The sequence below is a fragment of the Euwallacea fornicatus genome, chromosome 30 (genome assembly GCF_040115645.1).
Source record: "Euwallacea fornicatus isolate EFF26 chromosome 30, ASM4011564v1, whole genome shotgun sequence".
NCBI lineage: Eukaryota > Metazoa > Arthropoda > Insecta > Coleoptera > Curculionidae > Euwallacea > Euwallacea fornicatus.
In genome coordinates, this window is record NC_089570.1 from 1298070 (window position 1) to 1318273 (window position 20204).

General features: G+C 41.9%; 1 protein-coding gene across 1 annotated transcript in view; it reads right to left on the reverse strand.

The window, feature by feature from the left end:
- The window catches only part of LOC136347927 (protein O-mannosyl-transferase Tmtc2-like), an 82283-nt gene that overhangs the window by 7798 nt on the left and 54281 nt on the right, over positions 1-20204 (reverse strand). The window contains exons 8-10 of the mRNA XM_066298353.1: positions 12924-13168; positions 5663-5803; positions 808-892 (exon numbers count right to left, since the gene is read on the reverse strand). Of these exons, the coding sequence (XP_066154450.1) occupies positions 808-892; positions 5663-5803; positions 12924-13168 (471 nt within the window). The remainder of the gene's footprint in view (positions 1-807; positions 893-5662; positions 5804-12923; positions 13169-20204) is intronic.

The window sequence follows — 20204 nt, forward strand, 5'->3', positions numbered from 1 at the left end:
ACTAGCCAATTCTTGTAATGCAAAAGCGAATGAAATTTCCTATCAAGATTGAGAACGACAGCACTAGAAAAATGGTGGATGGAGATAAGCTGTAAATGCGACTTGGCAGGCTCTCTCCTAGTTTATATAGGGAAAACACTCGGCACATCAAATAAGTGTTGAATGTCAAAATACCCATAATCCGCCCCTGCGAGAAGTTTTCAGAGTGTTTAACTTTTTAAGTTCTCAACGTGCCGAACTCTTGAATTACGACCCTAAAAAAGCAATGAAACTCGTACATTATTAACGCACTCAAAATTCCGAAAATTTCAACTTGATGTCGCCCAGACCGCTCAAAACTTCCCAATTAATTATGAAAACGATACACCAAACATTTTTAACTTTCAAGTTTTTTGCGTGGCAGGTTCGCGTGTTAGAGCGGATGAAATAATTTAAACATGAACAAGAGGGTTGATTACATGACGATTATAAGTTGATTATTGTATTAGGAGCCCTGGCGGTGTTATATTTTTCCTTTTACGGCCTCCATCAATTTTAATTAAGCCCGTAACTTCGCCCATGATATGTTAACCGGCAAAAAAAAGGAGAGCCCAAGCAAAATTAGATTGTTGTGAATCATTAGAGGATGATAGAATCGAGCGAAGATTCATTACCTAGCAAGGGGTGTTATCTACCACCTGGGGATAAAGAAAAAGGAAACCGCACCATGGGGTTGTAAAGTACAACAAAGATTAATGGCCTTGATGCACATTAAACTATGAAATATCACGATAGTCGAAAAACCTTTATGATTTACTAGATACGTACCATAATGGTGGTAGACGCTCGGGTCGTTCGGGGCCAGCCTCTGGGCCCTGCGGAACCACTGCTCCGCTTCGACGGACCGACTAACCTGGAAAAGACAACTTCTTTAACGAATGATTTTTTTTCTCGTTTCGACTATAATCATTATCATCAGCGTCGTAAAACTTGAAACTCGTCGAATAACGTTCATGACAGTTTTAGGTTTCGTTTCGAGCTTAATTGACCCGGAAAAAAGAGCCAAAAGGCCGAAATTGTGATTATTTTATGTCTATTTTCATAGGACAATTTTGGAGGATTAATTCGGCACCGGAAACGGTGCTGAAAGCGTACTGTTAGGCAGGGCCCGTGAGCGATGTATGTACATACGCGAGGGACGAGGGAGGATCCGCGTCACGTGACCCCAGCCCTACCACATGAAATGTTGAGTCGTTTTTTGCGTTGGAAATGGAAAAAAGCAACGTCCGACGTTTCCGGCTTGGGCAAAGGGATTTTTTTCGCGAACTAATTAGGGCCTAATTGGGAATTAGCAGGTATTCAGTAGTAAACAATGAATTGCGGACAATTAGGTTGAACCGTGAAGGAAGCGTAGCAAACGCCAAAAACTGGAAAACTGAAGTTTGCTATTTGCAAACATAAAATGCGTTTTTCCTAGTAAATACACGGTAGCTAATATTTATTAATACTTAATTAATGAATGCTTTCATAACTCGCATATCGCCCGAAACAAATTTTTTACAAATGTTTGGTCAAACAAATAATAATTGGAATGTATGTACATTAAATTTAATATCCATATATTTCAATATCCCGATTTCAAGCTCGATAATGTTTGTTTTGTCGAATTTTATGATGATTTCGCTAAAGCCCTCTATATTAGTTAAGTGCTCATTCCATTTGAGAGTTAATTATATTGAATACGAATTATGAGACTGCATTATTAATATAAAACTTCATGAGTTAATGTTTTGCAATCTCAAATTCCAACGAGTTCGAAATTAATTTGCAACAATGGAAATAAAAATAAATTCTCTATGTGAGGAAAACTAATTTTGTTGTTGTGTTTTTGGCGACCGAAACAGGGCCGAGATGCCATTTCCCGTTATCGCAAGACAAATAATAAAATTTCCCCAGTAAATGGACCTCGAACGAGAATTTTCTTTTGATTCGCTCAACAAGAAAACAAGCGACTACTAATTTAATTATAATGCTATTTTTTTCCGCTGTTTTCATTAGTTCGTTTTTGTTCTAAATTCGTTATTAATTTGAAGCTGCGCCAGCTCCTGTCTCATTAATCATTGTGTATTTTTCTCTATTATGCCCTTGATTGATGCATTTGTATTAGGATAATATATTGCTGAAGATACAGACCTTTCGGATATAAAGAGGAAATAAAATGGCTGGAATATATTGTGTAATATTTCATCTTGATTGAAACGTTTATGTATTCAGCAAAATATTTTTCTTGGCCGGAGCTTTCGTTTGTTTTCCTATTTCGAGGTATCTTTAAAATAATCCCCATTAGGAACACCGAACTAAATCCCTTCAAATCTGCAAAAAGGGCCGAAAGAGATAAAGGGCTTTACGTGTACATTTTAACCTCTACAGCCTAACCTGACGGCATTAAGCCTAATGGGCTCTCGCATTCTAGTTTGCATAAAGTAAAGACCTAATTACAAAAATGAAAGAAGCCCTAATGCCAACAAACAGCAAAAATCCCTCTTTTAGGACGTGGTTCATGCTGCATCATACCGCCTTGGATACTCATGAATATTCACAACGGAAAATGAGAAAGGGTACACAATACAAAGCTTTTCGTAAATTTAACGCATTTTTAATAGCCTCCTTTTCCTAATTGAGGTGCTAATTTATTTGGATTAGAGGATCTTATTTGCATGGGCTTGGCCTTATTTATGAGAGCCTCGAGTTTTTACGCAAAATTATTTAAGACGGGTAAGTGAGCAAGACAAAAGCCTTTTAGGCCTCGATTTCATTGAGATAAGAGTTTTAACCTAAAGCTCGGGCTTATAAAAGCTCCGCATTTTTTCTCGCGATTTTGACGATATCGGCTGTTTCTCGGCGCTCCCCCGTGCATTTACTCGGCGTTCAAAGATTTACCCCTACAAGAGTCTCCACAGCATTGTTTCGGGAAGATCCGTGAATTTGCCTCATACAAAAAACGCGGATTTGCTCTGCAAGGGGGGGGGGGGAGGGGGGGTTCAAAATTAATGCTTTTATTCCGAGACCCAAGAGCTGTCTAGAGTGCGTTTGGTTAACTAGAATATACCGAATGTAAATGCGCTGAAAGACAATTTAATTTCGTTTAAAACGATGCATCATGTTGCCATACCTAAACCGTTTTATTTCGCGAATAAATGCAGTTTTGCGCGTACGGTCTGCTCGCACGGGAATGTTTTGAGGTTTTTGCCGAAGGCGCAAGTGGATCGCGTTAATGCCGAAGAAAAACTCAGCACTTTTATGGCTTTCCAGGAATTGTGACGTACGTAGCTTCTAGTGTGGATCCTTGCACGTGCGTCGTACGTACGGATCATATGCATCAAATCAATTCAAGGTCAACATAAAATGCGACCAGTGGCGTCTCGAAAACGTTAGGTTTTACGGACTCGAAGCTGCGAAGCTGGTATAACGAAGGCAGGCGCAGAATCGGAAGACGAAGAACGATTACTTTACGCACTGAGAGCCGGAAAAATAAAACTGAAATCACGAAAACTGTTTATTTTTACACGGTACTCGGTGAAATCATTAACATGTATTGTCGCGCCTTTGATCGCGTTAGGATTGTAATAAATAGCCAACTCAAGACGCACGTCCATACCATCGTTTTTATTCAGCCCTTATAGACTCCCGTATCAATTTTCACCCCTTAGTCCGGTCTGTAGAAGACGTGCATATCATATCTCTGCTCTTGTTGTTTGAATATTACGTTCCCCCCCACACACACACACTGGACATGTACGTGCTACCGAATTCGATACGCACGCAAAGATCCAAACTGCAAGCTATACTTTGAGGTACCGTGTGTACCCGCGGGGCGTTCCAAAAATGTTAATCGTGCCAAATTGTAATACAGCAGACGTTCGATAATGTAAACTAATTCAAACCAAATGTGGTTCACATTATCGAAGTGTTTACATCAGCGAACGTGATTTAAATAATAAACGATTTATTGAAGAAACGTTTAATACGTACATTGTAATTTATGGAGATTGTAACAAAATTAATTCAAAAACTTATGGAACATTTACTCCTAGATATGCTGCTACTATAAAGATACGCCTATCATATTCGCATTATAGTTTATTATTAGGGGATGCACCATCCCCGCAGCAACTTATAAAACGAAATTACTCGAGACTTACGCAACTTTACTAAAGGTGATTAAGTGAGTATATTTCTGTGTTGATGTAGCTTGAAAATGCATCAAAATAATAGCAGGGTCCCTTTTGAAACCTTTAAGATTTGACCATTCTTTGATGTTCGACTCGGCTCTATTTTTGCAGATTAATGTAGAGAATGTTCCATTTAAAACGAGCAGGGAAGTATCAACTTTCGGTACAACGGGAAGCGCGGCGCCATTGAAAATATTTCAGATGCGGGTGCCCCAGGGCCGTTACCGAACCACTAAATTTTCGGAACTTTGCCATTCATAGTTTTCAACTTCAGATTTGTAAATGACCGCGGATCTTTTGCTTCTCCAGTTATCACTGGCCTCAAGCACCATCAAGGTCTTTGGGTCAAACTGAAAATGTTGATCGAGCCGAGATTTTCGTATTTACCAGAAGCGCTCAGTGGCTCGCATTCAGGGCACTGGCGAGGATAACAAATTAAGTTTTCTCACGATTTTGTAGAACAAATGTGTTATCCAGCATTGTCATGCAGCAGTCTGCTTCTTTGTTTTATTTTGTTTGGCTGTAGGGCCACACACAGGAGTGGGAGTGGAATTGCACACTATTCTCGGTTAAAATTAGCTGGCAATTGCGTCCTTAACTATACAGATTTCTATAAACAAATTGTCGTTAATAAGTAGTAGGTTTGCTGTCTAGCACCCCGCACTGGGTTATATCTGTGCTTTGGTGACACCCTGCCTAAAAAAGGAGTACCACCCCCGACATGTTACACGGAAGTTAACTTCCCGGATGCGGCAGGACCGTTTTCAAAAAAATATATTTGATTGGTGCGGAAATATATTAAGAATAGCTACATCGCATAGCTATTTGCCCAATAATGCCCCGATCTCGTCATGTAAAACAGTTTTATTCAAGTAAACGCCCAGTCAGCGTTTGCCTGGGTGGGCAGAACTCGTGCGGGGCTGTGACTGAACTTGGGGCACCCCGCTCGCTATTTTCTTCAGATGATTTTGGCTTAACGCTTTCTGTATCTCTCTCTAGCAGTTTCGGAGATACGAATACACTTCCTTTGTTGTCCGAAACGGGGCCCGCGGACGACGCGTCTTGCAGCGGGTTTACACTCTCAAAAAGCAGACGTTTTGGGAGTTATTTCGGAAAGATCCCCAATAATTTGAAATATTAATTTATCGCGCCCGAATCCCCCCGTGGGGAATTTTGAGGCAGTAAACAAAAAATTGTGGAATATATTCCCAATTTACAAGATAAAACAATCTGAAACGTTCCGTAGAATGAAGTGGGAAATTTTATGAGGCACATTGGGCCGAATCGCTCTGCTCTGTAATCCGCCAGCGGCCCCGCTCGGGCAGTCCCCTCTTACAGGGCCGCCCTGTAAAATTTGGCGAAAACTCCCTCTCATTTCGCCTATCCTACGTCGTCTTCCTAACCCCTGGAATAACTAATTTATGACTCTCACTAACGAAATCGTTACTTACGTTCTTAGCAAGCAACTTTCCATAGGTAATGTGGGCTGGGACGTGGTCTGGCTCAGCTTCAAGGGCGGCTCTATACCATTTCTCAGCCTCCTCATCCTGCTGCAATTTGGCGAGGGTCTCTCCGAGGATGTTGTAAATCTTCTGCAATAAAATGGGCGTTTTTTGATGGTGAATTTTACCGCGAAATTAGTACATACAACACCCTAGCCGCTTTCAGTTTGAAATAACTTCAAAAATAGAGCGAAACTGTTTATTTAGTCCAACGAAACTGCCTCATTTTTCTCAAATCCAATTTGCACTTAATTTCAATTCAATTGCAATGCCATTCACCGCTATCCCAATCTATGTCTGTAGCTTAGATCGAAAAATTTGGTTTGAATCGACACTGAAATTTTATTGAAATTTATCCACGGTCTCTAAATTTGTGTTAATCTCGGAACTTTAGTGGTAAGATGATATCGAGGCTTCGAAGTAGTTAGCACACTTTCCAAAACAACAAAAAGTAATAGAGGTCCTTATCGGGGAAATTGGCTGGGATATCTTCCTCTCCCCGTTAGTTTTCTGCCTGGATAGCAAGCTTCCATGTCCGCCAGAGAGTCCCATAAACCGAAAGTTGATTAGCCTCAGATAAAACTTTATTTAGCGAAAAGGATGCCTATCGTGGTGGCACAAATAAACGAAATATGTTTTCCGACATGTTGAACGCTACTAGAAAACAAAGGGGCTGAAGTACGATAAATCATACGTTACTGACGTACAAAATAGAATGCCACTGTGCCTCTCTGACAATGAAGTCGGCGGCAGCAGAGATTTTTATTGTTTCTCCGTAAATATATGCACTGCGGATGTTATTTTGGACAAAAAATAACTGCCCTACATTCATGTTCCCAACGGGGAATGGCTGATGTTTAAAATGATACGTCTGCTTTTATAGGCAGGGTGATGAGGGTCGGAGGTTACGAAACTTTCATTCGGGACGCAGCTTGGAAGCCCGACGATTACGGTTTAAAAAAACCGTTACCGTCACGTCACTTGAGGCGCGATGAGCTTTCTCAACGCGAATAATTAACACGTTCGTATGAGTAAACTTGGAAATATGAATTCGAAATTAAAAGCAACAAGGTTTGCTGAGCTGCGAGGCCAACGAGAAAAGGAACACCCCAGGGATCTAATTAGTAAAGTTTCACGTTCGTTAACAGAATAGAAGGGACACACTGTTAGTGTGAACAGCACGGCGGAAACCGGCTCTTATTATCAAACTTTCGGAACTCGGAGCGTTTGCATTTAATTCAGATGTGGAGTACAAATGGTTTCATAACAAAGTGAATTGCAATTCAGACTTATAAAATAATGAGTACATTGTACTGTTTGCCATCTTTTCATTTAGCAGGTATTGTGCGCACCAAGCTGTTGTTTGGGAGTTTGCTCTGCTTGTGTGTGAACAATGGTGTCTCAGTAATGTCCTTAGCGAAGCTTTGTGGAAGCGGGTGCTTTAGCAGAGACCCTGGAAAATCATTTGTTGAGCTTTTACAACTGAAGTTCTGATGCTGCTCTCATCTATCCGAGAATTTCGCTCTCTCTCTCTCTCTCTCTCTCTCCCTCCTCTCATATGAGTAACTTCCAAAAGTTTCGGAATTCTTCCTCTGAAACCCCCCTCTGCGACCGCGTCGATGCGACAAATCCACACGAAGAAACCTGAGACGATTACGGCCGGCACTTAGGCTTTGGCTTCAACTGTGTCGAGCGTCCCGAAGGCCCGTTGCCATGAAATCTCTTCAGTTCGCTTCACTTTCAGTCAATCAAACGCGAACGGGAATCGACAGTGTCAACTGCAAGTTTGTCGGACCTGCGGGAAAATATCCCGCCAGCGCCATCTGCAGTGTCCTTTTTGCTGCGCCTCGACCGGTCTTCGGGACGTTCGAGTTAATTAAACGTAGAGTTGGATGAGGCATAAAGTCGCAATTGACCTTAATCTTCTCAGATTTTTCCTACGACTATTTGCAGCGATCCTCATGAATTTATGTAGACACTCGGTGTATCTCGTTTTTGCAATGGTCGAATATTTATGGTTTTTGTTGTACGAATTTGTCAAACATTGCCTCTCATCTTGTTCTTTTCACCGTCCATAGTTAAAACTCTGGAGGTTTCCCCTGGAGTTGTATTTGATGGACCGCTGCATTATATAGGAGTTAAGTTTGGAAGAACTTTGGAAGTTGATCCATGTTCTTTTTTTTTGTGTTTTATAGGCGAAATTCCTGGCTGTCTGAAGGCATAAATCGCGATAAAATATCTAGTTCTTTAAGAAATTCCAGTCTAGACGCGCTCCCGGAGGATCTCTGATCGCAAGCGAACAATAGAATTTTGTTAATGAGGAGGGAGGGGACGCAAATTGGTTTAGCTCCATATTTAATCCTCCATTGCAAAGGCATTCGGCTCTCCGTAGCGTCTGAGGCGTAATCCCACGCAACCCTATGGTTTTTTCAATGCGTTTGAAAATTTTTCAAAATGATCAAAAAAAACCTTTTTACCTTAATGGCAGTAGTGCTGCCAATTTGTCGCACAAAGTGCAAAATACATTCATTCGTTCCCGATATATAGACCTCCAGTAATGGAAACCACAGATCGCAATTCACTAACTATAACAATGTGCCCTTTCTGTCAGTGGCCTATGAAACTTTCATAATTAGTTCGCCAGAGTATTCCTCGTTAAGGGAATTAACGAGTAGAACAAATCTCGTGTTAGCAATGTTACAGTTTATTTAGACCGAAATGGATAGCGAACACTAATTGATTTACCAGTCATTGTTTTACATTAATTTGATTGATGTGGAACTAAAAGATAAATCCGGAGGTTGTTGAAATATTAACGTAAGCGGAAACTGGTGCTAACTTCGTCCATTATCCATTACCCTTATATTCATATTTCAGGTAACCCCGCTGAAATCTGTAAAAATTACGCGGGTTTTCCCTCGCGCTCTACAAACCCTTAAAGTTTAAAATTTATTGACCATTTTTGGGCTGACACAGCCACTTTAGATCCACTTTGACCCCATTATCTGCCTAATGCTCACCCTTACTTTCATTAGCGCATCCTATTTTCACGCCCCATTCTCAAGTTTAAAAGGGTTCGAGCCATGCTCATAGGTAGCTTGAATACATTAAAGTGATTTTCAGTAGATTCTGTTGCGATTTTTCCCTCATGAGTTAGATTTGCACTTTCCAGGGATTCTCATATTCATTCTCTACCTGCCCTAAATAAATCTGAGCTCTGTAAATTTGAAGTTGCCCCAGTTGGCGGCCCAAAAGAGAAAAGGACTACTTCAGGGAACAAATTAGTAAAGTTTCGAGCCCGCGAACAGAAGGGACACACTGTTAGTGTTACTGCATCACGAAGCGGCACTGTTATTGTGAAACTTGGAGAACTTTCCCAACATAATGCCGTATTTAACTTAATGGTAGCGTGTTCGAATGGATTCATACTAAGTGATTTCTAACTAATCTTTTATTGAACATAGAAGGCTTTCGAGTTGGAACTTGGTCCTTCAGCCGAGAATTGAGAGAGCAGAGCCTTTTATATTTATCATTAAAAAACCTACACGTCAAACTCCTCTTTAGCGGAATTAAATTGTTTCAGCATCAACTACTCATGTGAAAGGTGTCCACTTCTGAGGCTGAACTGTGAGGATCTCCTGTTGGGAAAATCCCTGCTTCTGTCTGAACCCCTAGAATAACGTTTAATTCCAACGAAATAGTACCCGATCACTGAACGCTACGAGACTTACTAGTTCTCTGCCATTCCAAATAATGGAGACACGCGTTGGCCGGCGCGTTCACCAGATCTTACCCCGCTAGATTATTTTTTACGGAGAACTATTGAAGTCCTCGCCAGAACTTTTTCCACCTAAAAGGCTTTTGAAATGCAACCCGCACGTGGCATTTTCCAAGAACCGAAGAGGGAGGAATGCTTCGTTTTCTTGTATACAAGGTAACGACGGTGTTTTTTCGTGGATGGGATCGTAGGTACGCCATCCGAACTTCGTGTTCAAAGCTCCGATGATGCGACTTTACCGACTTTACTCACATTAAACTTCGCTGAAATTTATAATGAGGAGGGGGAAACCGATAAAAGTAATAAAGAATATAAATCTCGAAGGAACTAATTACCGAAGTTTAGGGCAGTCAAGAAGCGCGGCATGTTAGCGTAACACTGAACATCGGCGATATTACGGAACCTTGAAACTTCGAGAACACAATATCCGTATCTAACCTAGGACTACTTTGTATGGAAGATTTATGGCGAATAACGACGGAAGTCGTGTTTCACAAGGTCTCCCCGAACTTGTTACAAGTGTCTTTAAAGTGCCATATTTCCAGGGGAGGAGAGGTAATTGGGCATAATATTATAATGTTAATTTAACAAAGAGATCCCCTTTGAAATTCGGATTTAATAGAATTTACCTTGATTGTAGCGACAACTGAACAAAATTATATCGAATTTTCTGTTTGCAAATACGAACGAAAAATTTGAATTGACGAAGGGATTTATTTGATGCAGACATTTAAATCGTTAATTCCCATTCATGTAAATTACGGTTTAATCAGGATACAACGACAGTTTCAGATACAACGACAGATGAAAATATTATTTAAATGGGGATCTGCGGTTTAAACTGTAGAGTCGAAGCCACGATTATTTAATCAATGCAAGCTTCGGATGGGGTTTTATACCGTTAGCGAAAATGTGAAAATATAAAATGTGAGCCACACTTTTTCAGTTATGAAGAAAAAGGACGCGACCAACCCTTGTGATTGGTCGGCGATAAACAGCTGCTGGATTCGAAATACGTCTCAAAGTAGAGGGTGTTCTGTGGAGAAAGTTGGGATTTCACGACCCGAAGAAGAGAACAATGTCAAAAGCTCGCTTTGAGAAGCGTTGGAAGTGGTACGTGAATATCTCCTACACCTTCGAAGATAAAATTACTGGGACTGAAGGTTACATAACAGCAAGTTATTATCTCTCCAGCCCAAGGGGGATGGTGGACCAGCGGTGGACCAGACGTTTTCGATCACTAAAAGTTCATTTGGCAGTAAAGCTGTCCCCTTCGAATTTTTCCCTTAATAATGGCTTAATCCCAATGACCATTGTATGTACTTCTGCGTAGCAGAAATTAAGTACGAACGTAAGTTAGCAAACACTTCTTTTGTATTCTGTATGGGACAGGGACGCTTTTTCACATACAGGTTCTGCAAAAGTGAAGTCCAGGCCGTAACTATGTTTCGGGTAACTTTTTCAACACGTAAACGTGGTGGTTTTGCGCGTGAGGCCCTTATCAGCTCATTCCAATCGTTTGGAGTCACAATTTTTGTTTTTAAATTAGTGTTACCCACATTTCGGCCACATTCAAAGTACCAGCGACCTCTTTGTGAGAAAAGTACTTTTTGTACAAACACAAGTCCTTTCTTCAGTCCTCGTATTTTCAAAGTACTTGAGCCGTTTACATTTGCCGAAATCACCCAGCTCGTGCACCTAGAGTGTCGGTTCTTCCATGACGTCCGTCACTCGTCCTGTTACCTTCCTCCCATTACCCCAGTAGCTATCAGTGAGAGCATTCAATCTCATCCTTCCTAGCCCCGCTTGTCCCGATAATAAAGCTTCTGATTGGCGGCACCGTCACTTCAAGTTAATGTCACTACTTATATCGCTACGACTCAGTACGAGGAAACAACACTGTCACGCAAAGACTCGACGCGTCCTTTTGCGCGGAAGCGTCAACTGCGCAGGTCAGCAATAAAGGTTTCCACCGTTAAACAAATTTAATTAATCCACGCTGATTTTCCGAGGTGGCCGTGATCCCATTTGCCGCCAATGGCGTTCGATTTTCGGCATCGGTGACATTCACTTGTTCCATCATGGCGGACTTCCAGCTGCAAATGAATCGAAAACCTTTTTACAAGTTTTCGCCTTGGAAATGAACGCCAAAAACTCCAAAAAAAAAAAAAAGTTTCTCTAAATGAACTCATATCGATTCCGTTTTCCAAGTTTGAGGTGCATATTTTACGTATTTTGACAGGTGAACTTGAGTTTATTCACGAAGGGCGGAGGGAAAAGGAGGGGAATGTCACCCGTTTCGATGGAATCGGATAACATTAATTATTACAAATGTTAACGTTTTGCTGCCACCGGCGGCGTGGACATTCCCCGCGTTTCCCCACGCGGCAGGGCGCTCCCCGTCCTTTTCCCATCTTCCGATTTGAATTCGTAGTAATGACTCGGCACGTTCTTCCCTTCTTCCGCCGACACCTTGCACGCGTATCAACTCGATTGTTTTCTATGAGATGGCGCCAACGGTCCGAAAACCAGCAAAACGTCACAACACTTGTTTTCCCCACACCTTTCATTTGTTAAATGCCTCGACTGCCGCAGTCGCTGGCACGACCGAAATCGGCCGACGCTATGAAATAAAGAGGAGGAAGGCGACCCTCTCTCGACTGGGAGTTGAGGATGGCGCTTCGAGGCTCCAACGCGAATTCTTCGATTCGAACTCGGCCCTGCTTCCCGGCCCCTCAAGTTCAATTTATAACAGCAAGCGGCCGCTGTAACAAGATTGGAGGTACCGGCGAGCAACTTCGCGTAACAACCGTTCAACAGGGCACGAACTATCAAACTGAATTGCACAGTTTAAGCCTGAAATATGGCCCTCGACGTCCGGCTACAGATGGATGTTTTCCAATCAGAATTAATATTTGAGAAGGCCCTAATTTGTCATCCTTAACCCCCGGGAATATAATATTCCAGTCTGGCAAATTCAGAATTAGCATGTGTAAGTGACGAGTGACGAGTGGTGAGGTATGGAGTGTCTTTAAATGGGGGTTCTATTATTGAGTGAGTGATGGAATATCTGACTGTCAATGCGTGTCAATCCATGAAATTTTTTTAAACATAACAACCGCATTTGTCGAATGCGGCATTTTAATCTGGGAACAAAAGAGTGGATTTTCACTGACCGATTTTCGTTTTCAACCGGAGTCATCATTTCCGACAGAAACAATTGACGCGTGAAGTGCAAATTGCGTCGGCTAAAATAGAATCGTCTGCTAATGTTCTGGGATTGATTTAATTGATGCAGGGGATTTATTGTTCCACGGTTTTATTTGCTTAGTTTCGAGCACTTCAAATCCCTCATAGCTCCGCTCAAGCACGTATCAATAATTCTCAATATTTATCTTTCGCATAACTCATTTTGCGACGGTTACATCTTACCTGAGGAGGATAGTGCGCGGGTAAATTATCAACGGCCTCCCTGTATATGGCCAAAGCACTGTGCAATCTCCCCTGATCGCTGTACAGCGCCCCCAGCTGCAGCAGAGCGGAGATTTTGGCGTTTTCGTGCTCTTTCCTGTCTCTGAGTCCGGTGCCGTCCAGTTTTGACGCTTGGCGAAGGATGGCGGCGGCCTCCTCGCATCTCCCTGAGGCTATGAGGGCCGTTCCCAAGTTCACGTATGCCACTGAAACGAACGAAAACATGCCATTAGGTGAGGACGTCGAGGAAACGTCGCTGCGAAGCAATTGTAAATTCGTCTTAGACGTACGAACCCCGGATATTTTCAGCTGACAAACATGCCGACACATAACGAATTTGGAAGCTTTTGACATGCGCACGGTAGACCGTGAGATACTCGTCTTTTGCCGTTTTGGGCGTCCGCGAGGGCTGTTCGAGTGTCAAAGACGTGTGGCCAATTTTTAACTTGTGCTGGACATAGAAACGCGCGAGGCCGCGTGTTAAAACTATTCTAAAAACCTAAGAGAATTCGAATCCCCCCAATGGAAGGACTCCTGGAGGCTTCTTTGAGCTGACAATAACGCCAAATTAGAAAACCCCTTCCTCTGTGCGCGAACTTCTGCAGTCCGGCGAAACTGCTCACTCGTGCATTGCGACTCCAGTATTTCGAGGGGACTGAGGCAGAGGACCGCGTTGACTCGGGAGAGAAGCTGAGAGCCTGAGAATCCCCTCCATCCCCTTTCTGGCTTTCGGAGAAACTGAACATTTGAGAACCATGGCCGAAGAAAGACCCTCCTGAAAGGCTTGCGCCCCTACGAGCTCTTTCAAGCTTCAAAATGTCAATCCCCAAACTAAATCCACTGCGTCAAATCCTGGAGTAGCAATAAGCAAGATTCCGCTAATTTCCTCTGGAGCAAAACAACTCACTATCGGCCCTATCGCTTAAACACATCCAGGAGTACATGAGGGCGATTAAGGCATAAACCCATACCATAATTTAATAATCCGGATTTGAAGGGCTGAAACTTTGAAGCGATAAATGATGAGTTAAAAGTTCGCTCGCTTGGAGGCTGATTTTCTAACTTTCAAGGGATGAAATATTCATCAGTCCGCAATTTCTCAAATGTAATTTTCCTTTAAATGATTTCCCGTACCTATGATGTATTAGATCGTTTACGAGCCGAAAGGATGGGACAATGCCAAAAGGTCGGCTACAGCATTTAAAGGATAATGACAAGGGCCAAATTCGCTTCCTCGATCCTGTTTCGAAGAATAATTTTAAAGTTTAACCAGATTATGCTTGACAAATATGGCGAAGACTGCGAGAAGTCGTTACGGCGTTATTATCGGGGGAAATCTACCTTTTAAAATTTCTGGTACATTAATCAGGGAGTGTGCCCGTGAAGTCTATCTACGAAATTTGAACCGCTAATTTGCCGCACTCTCAAATGAATAACCGCAGTCGCTGCCACCGTCTGTAGGGATTCACTGCCTCGCCACCTTCAAACTAGGAAGGAAAAAGGTATCGATTTGTCCTGGAATTAGACCTTTTACTGGGAGCAATCAAAAAATCCTTTTCTCAAATAGGGCACGGACTCAGTTTACTCCTGACCATCGTGTTTAACTGTACTCTTTTTATCTGCCGGTTTGGGACCATATCGAGTTTCCACAAATCTCGACTCGAAACCAGCATTATCCCCGTCCGCCATGGCGCGTGGACCCGTAACGAATCTCATTTATCAACGTTGTCAGCTTTTCATGGGCGTGCTTAAATGAGCCCTTAAATTTCGTAGCTTTTTGCTAAGATAAATTCGTAAAATTTCGCTGAGGATGTTATGAATTAAAAACTATAAGAAAAAGGTCCTTAATTGATCGTTATCACGCAAATATGTTGCAAAAGTCTGCAGCCTCGTCCTTTCGGCAGTCACAAATCCTGTGAACTCATTACGTTTTTGGGATGTTTCTTAACATGAAAACTTAACGTCTTGGATTTCTCCCCTCTAAGGGCTCGGGCCTTGCCAAGGTACCGGTCAAAAATAAACCGAAAATTATCAAACTGCACCCTTAAATTGTTGGTAGAAGGCTGTCTCGAATTCCCCGAGAAAATCCTCTCGATATCTCACATATGCAGCTCCCTTATAAATTAAGGGTAACCGCACACAACCCCCCATAAAACTGTTTTAATACGCAGCAGCTAAATTAAATATGTATGAGCTTGCAGAGATTCGCTTTTAATTCGGCAAATGGCGACAGGGGCGGCCATAGCACCGTCCAAACGACAATTATGGCACTCCGAAGTCTAGTTTTGGAACTATCCATAGATTCGTTATTAATTTGGTCCGTCCCTACGTTTATAAATTGAATATAAGGGCGGTAGCACATTGGGCTGTCATTTTCCATTAAATGTCTTGAAAAGATGGTTGTTCAAATAAATCTAGATTTAAACTTTTAAGCATATCGCGGCCACTTGGAACGGTCAGCAATTCGAGGGCTTTTTAGTCTATATAATCAATTTCTATACTTCTACAGAAAGCGAAGCTAAGAGATTCCCGACAAAGAATTGATTCCTGCAATTATACATTTTTTAATTGCGGGAAGAAATGTGCATTTCACGGCCATCAGGAAGGCTGGACTGAAGCCCATTAGGTTCGTTATTCGACTTGTTTCCACTTATCGCCACCTCCCAGCTGGCTTGAAACGTATATTTTTGGTGAATTTGTCGTACCCAAAATCTTTCCCAGAACCAATTTTAAATCCATAGCTGTAGACAGCGACAAGAAATAATGTGGAGGTTCTGAATCTTTGGAGACAATCACTCTAGTGCGATTCGCCTTCCTTTAACGGTTCGCTGAATTTTAAATTAAAATCATTTTTTTCTCGTAACGTGTCAGTACAAGTTTTTATGGCTCGACGTTGTCGCAGCGTGAGAGGTAAATTCGCTTGTTTATTCTCCATGAGATCTCCTGTCATGCTCTCCTCGACCCTTCTTTCAGCAAGACTCTAATCATTGACTAATTCAATGTAATTCACCTTCCTCCGTTTTTGTTCTTCTGGGTAATGAAATTCTTAAGTTTGCAATATAATTCTCAATGATTTTACCAGAGCCTTGAAGGTAGTAATTGCCTGAAAAATACGAAGGGCATTTTTCGAATTTCGCGGGCTTGGAGGCATTAATGAAATTCCAGATTATTCGAAGGGTACTTGCGAGGGCTGATAATTCGAGGTTATTACAGTCTTATTACGTGTTTTCTAGGATGTTCCTCAATTAACTTCGGTGCATGGCAAATGGGCTTCTGTGATTTTCATTCATCTTCGAGTGCTTGGAGACGATTCATTTGAGGTACCTTTTAAGGGAACTGGTCCAGGCGGTCGCGAGGTGTGGGCGATTGAAGATTGAAAAGTGGCGAAAAACTCCCCAGTTTGGTAATTTTCGGAAGAACGGACGGAAACGTTCGACGTGTCGGTTTTCTCGGTATCTCGGAAGCCAGAAGAGTTGTCGCAACTCTAGAACATTCCAGCCTAGAGGTCGATTTATGCGTGTCCAATCTAAACACTTCTATGCGATCATCTGCATAGCAGCGAATCCCAATACCGCACCCATAACAAAAAGTCCTGCTATATGCAAAATCGGCAAATTTATATTCAAGCCACAGGCCTCACTCACTTTCGACAAAGCCGAATTTTGTACGGGCCATTTTTGGCTAATTCTCTCCATTTGAATTCGTCATCATTGGCGGCGGGTATCATTATTGTTTTCCGACCAAAACATGTATCAACGCGGAGCTTCCTAACGTATTGTTTTCAGATATAAAAAGATTTGGTTTGAAATTTGCTTTTATATTGTGCCTTTTTGGTCCCGCCAATGTGGGCATAGGTCCTTTTATTTGAAGTTGTTCTAACCCAGCTGGCTACATTGGACCCAAACTGTAAGGGTCCAGGCTATTTTCCCGGAATTTTAGCATAGGCATCCAGACAATGTCTCTCGCACGAAAAAAATGACAAAAGAGAGTTTCTCTCGGCAGGGGAATAAATTTGCAGGAGCTTTCCAGCGAAATCCATGGGAATTCGCATAAAGCGACGTACATAACTCTGGAGTGTATTTTGCAGACTTTATGACAATATTTTGTAAAGGATAAACATGTTTTGAATGAGAGAGTGTTTCAATAGCGGCTCTATAAGTTGGCCAATTCGCGTTAAATAATAATTGGGCTTGAAGCTGCGAGGCGGTATGAAATTTTCATTGCAAATTAGTCTTATTCGGAGAAATGCCCATTTTCTGCCTCGAGGGACTCTTCCCATTTAAAGATTTTTCGCATTAAAAGTGCTAATTACAAGAAGTTCTATTCTTCAACAAATTACGTATTCATAAGTTTTGCCTTTGTGAGATAAGGTTGCGCTCACTCGGCGGTAAATTCAGAGAAATTTAGTATTCTCTGTGTGATGTAAAATAGGAGTGTTCCTTAGTCGGTTCTTGTTTCATTAAGGAAACGATGTTCGCAGGACTACTTTTTGCTATATTTGCTATACAAGCCGGGAAGATTTCGGAGTTTTAGCAAATTTATTCAAATTAGTTTATTCAGGTAGTTTGCAAGAAGCGAGGAAAACTGGCAATGTTCCACCAATAACAGCAGTTGGAACAAATGTCGCACGTGTAGTGGGATTATACGTGCTGCTGCTGTCGTTTTTGCTGTTCCGGGCACTTTTATCCTAAATCAAAAAATACTGCTTCGGCATTACTGCAAACTCTGCCTTTTACGATATTACGATTAAACTGAAATAGAACAAATTTCGGTTATTGCTTTTTGATATCGCAATTTATGGTAATCGTAACATAGACTCGACTTTCATTGCTGTTTTGGGGAGGTCTGGAGCCCTACTTTAATATCTTTATGTATTGCATGTCTGATGACAATGGTCTACGTGGAACACCACAGAGTTCAATTTCGGGGACCCTCTTCGGGTCTACGGGAGACGTGATAAATTGAAGGCAGTACGACTGGGTCGGATTCCTTTGAAACAGTCAGCTCGATTTGGATAATCCAAACTGCTCAAACCCACTCGATACAAGTTATTTGTACGCATAAACACGCCAGAAACGAAACTTCCAGATTCTCCCAGATGGGAGGGCTATTGGTAATGCCTCGAGGTTCGCGTGCGGTACTCCACGTGGAAGTTAAGGAGTAAGTTCGAAGTTTCGACGGTTGTAAAGCACTTGTAGGTGCATAAATATGCATGCCGGAAATCGACCTTCCGGATTCTCCAATCTCTCAGATCCAAATTTGTTAAACGCTTAAGAGATTTCGGGTCTGTTAGCATTCGCTCGTCCCCGGTACCTCCAGCAAAGTCGAAGAATTGCGTTCGTAACTTCGGCCGTTGAAAAGCATTTATAGACGCATAAATCCTGCCCCTTCCGCATCTGATTTTTATCGTAAACCCGAGGAGATGATTCAACTGATTTAGGCAGGTACTTTTGGGCACCGCTCTTAGCATTCAGTCATCGTATTTAAAAGGCAATTGTGACGCCTGAAAGGCCGTAATATATATTTCAGCCCTAATTGCAGTTTGAAAAGCCAGTAATTGTCATTTGGCGTTTGCATACCGGCCACATATGTTGCTATTTGCCGAATTAAAAGCAAATCTCCGTAAGCTCATGCATATTTATTGTAATTGCCCTGCATTAGGACCGTTTTTGCGGTGCGCCATGGAGGATTAAGATAATATTTAGGCCCCCAGCTCGAATCTCTACAAAGACCATCCGAAGAAAGCGGTTTTTCTTAAACATCTAGAAATTTTCCGCTTTACATTTAGATCATTTTAGATAAAAGGCTGAAGGCTTAGTGTCAGGAGACACAAAAAAGGGCTTTTATCTTGGAAATCCCCCCGAAAAGCAGCATGATTTGATTCTTATTAAACGTCGACGTAAGCCGTGCATTCGCCCCAGATTTCCCATAATATTGCCTCGAGATCTTATAAAACATCAATATTTAACGGCTTAGGGTTTCAGACGTCTTTCACTTGCCAGTTAAGCTTTTATTACTTCCTCGGCTTTTCGGGAGACGGGTTTTGTTAATAACTTAATACATTTTATTTAGATTTATAAACTTTCCTCAGATTGCGAAACTTTTGCCGTTAATACACTGAGGAATTAGAGCGCAATGATCCCGCACTGTTTATTGACCAAAAATCTTCAGTTAAACTCGGATCTTCTTCCCTCCGCTAGCAGAGATTCACGACCTTCAACCCGAATTCCAGAGCACGTTGCTGAACTCGTGACATGTCGATTGTAACCCCCAACCGACACATCTGGCTAGAATAAACAATCTAAACTTCTGGATAATCGCGCTAAACAGGAAGAATAAGGGTAGCGATGCCAATCAAATGTTTTGTCGCTAATTTCAACGGAACCGACCACTTTTCCGGCTCAATATCATATAAATTCACTGGCGCAGTATGTCCCTAAAACCGGTAAATTCTTGAATTCGCGAATTTGGTCGTTGCAAATTGCAAATCGCTAATTTCTTATCAACGAATGCGTCGGTCGCAATGGAAAGAGGTTCTTTTCTGCTTTAATATCATGTAAAATCGGTGGCACAGTATGTCCCTAAAAACAGTTAAAAATTATTGAAAATCGATGTGGCATGCTGTTTCGCAAATTTATTTCTCGCAAATTGAAATGACGCAATTACAGTGAAAAAGAGAATCAGTGGCGTAGCATGGACCTAAAAACGGTTGAAAATTTTTGAAAATCCCGCCGCTACAGGATTTAATTCTTCAAAAAAGTGACGACGCCTCTAATTTTTTAAACAAACGTCCCAACACCTGCGAGAGCGGACATGTTTACAAATGCAATTTCGCTCCGTAATATTCGAACTGCCCAAGGCTGATTCGTGTGGTTTGTCCCAAACGGCCTTCCTGAATCTTGAAAACGTATCACGGCCTGAATTGCTTAATTTTGGCTCTATTTTAAGAGGAGCAGCACCCAATAAAAGTGATATTAATCAGCAAGCAAGAGCCAGCAGAAAATCTTTGTTTTGATGCGCGATGTTCGTAGAACAAAATAGGCGTACGTGGCCTCAAACAGCCGGGAAGGCTTTCCTATCTAGATTTCTCTGAACTATCGTTCGAGTCTCCATAGAGCCGATTCGAGACGAGCTCAAAGACACCACCAGGAAGGACAAACAGAGGCGCGACTGTACGGACTTCAATCCGGTGCCGTGTTGAACGATGTATGGTTCAATTCACGTAACTTTTATCACGTCACA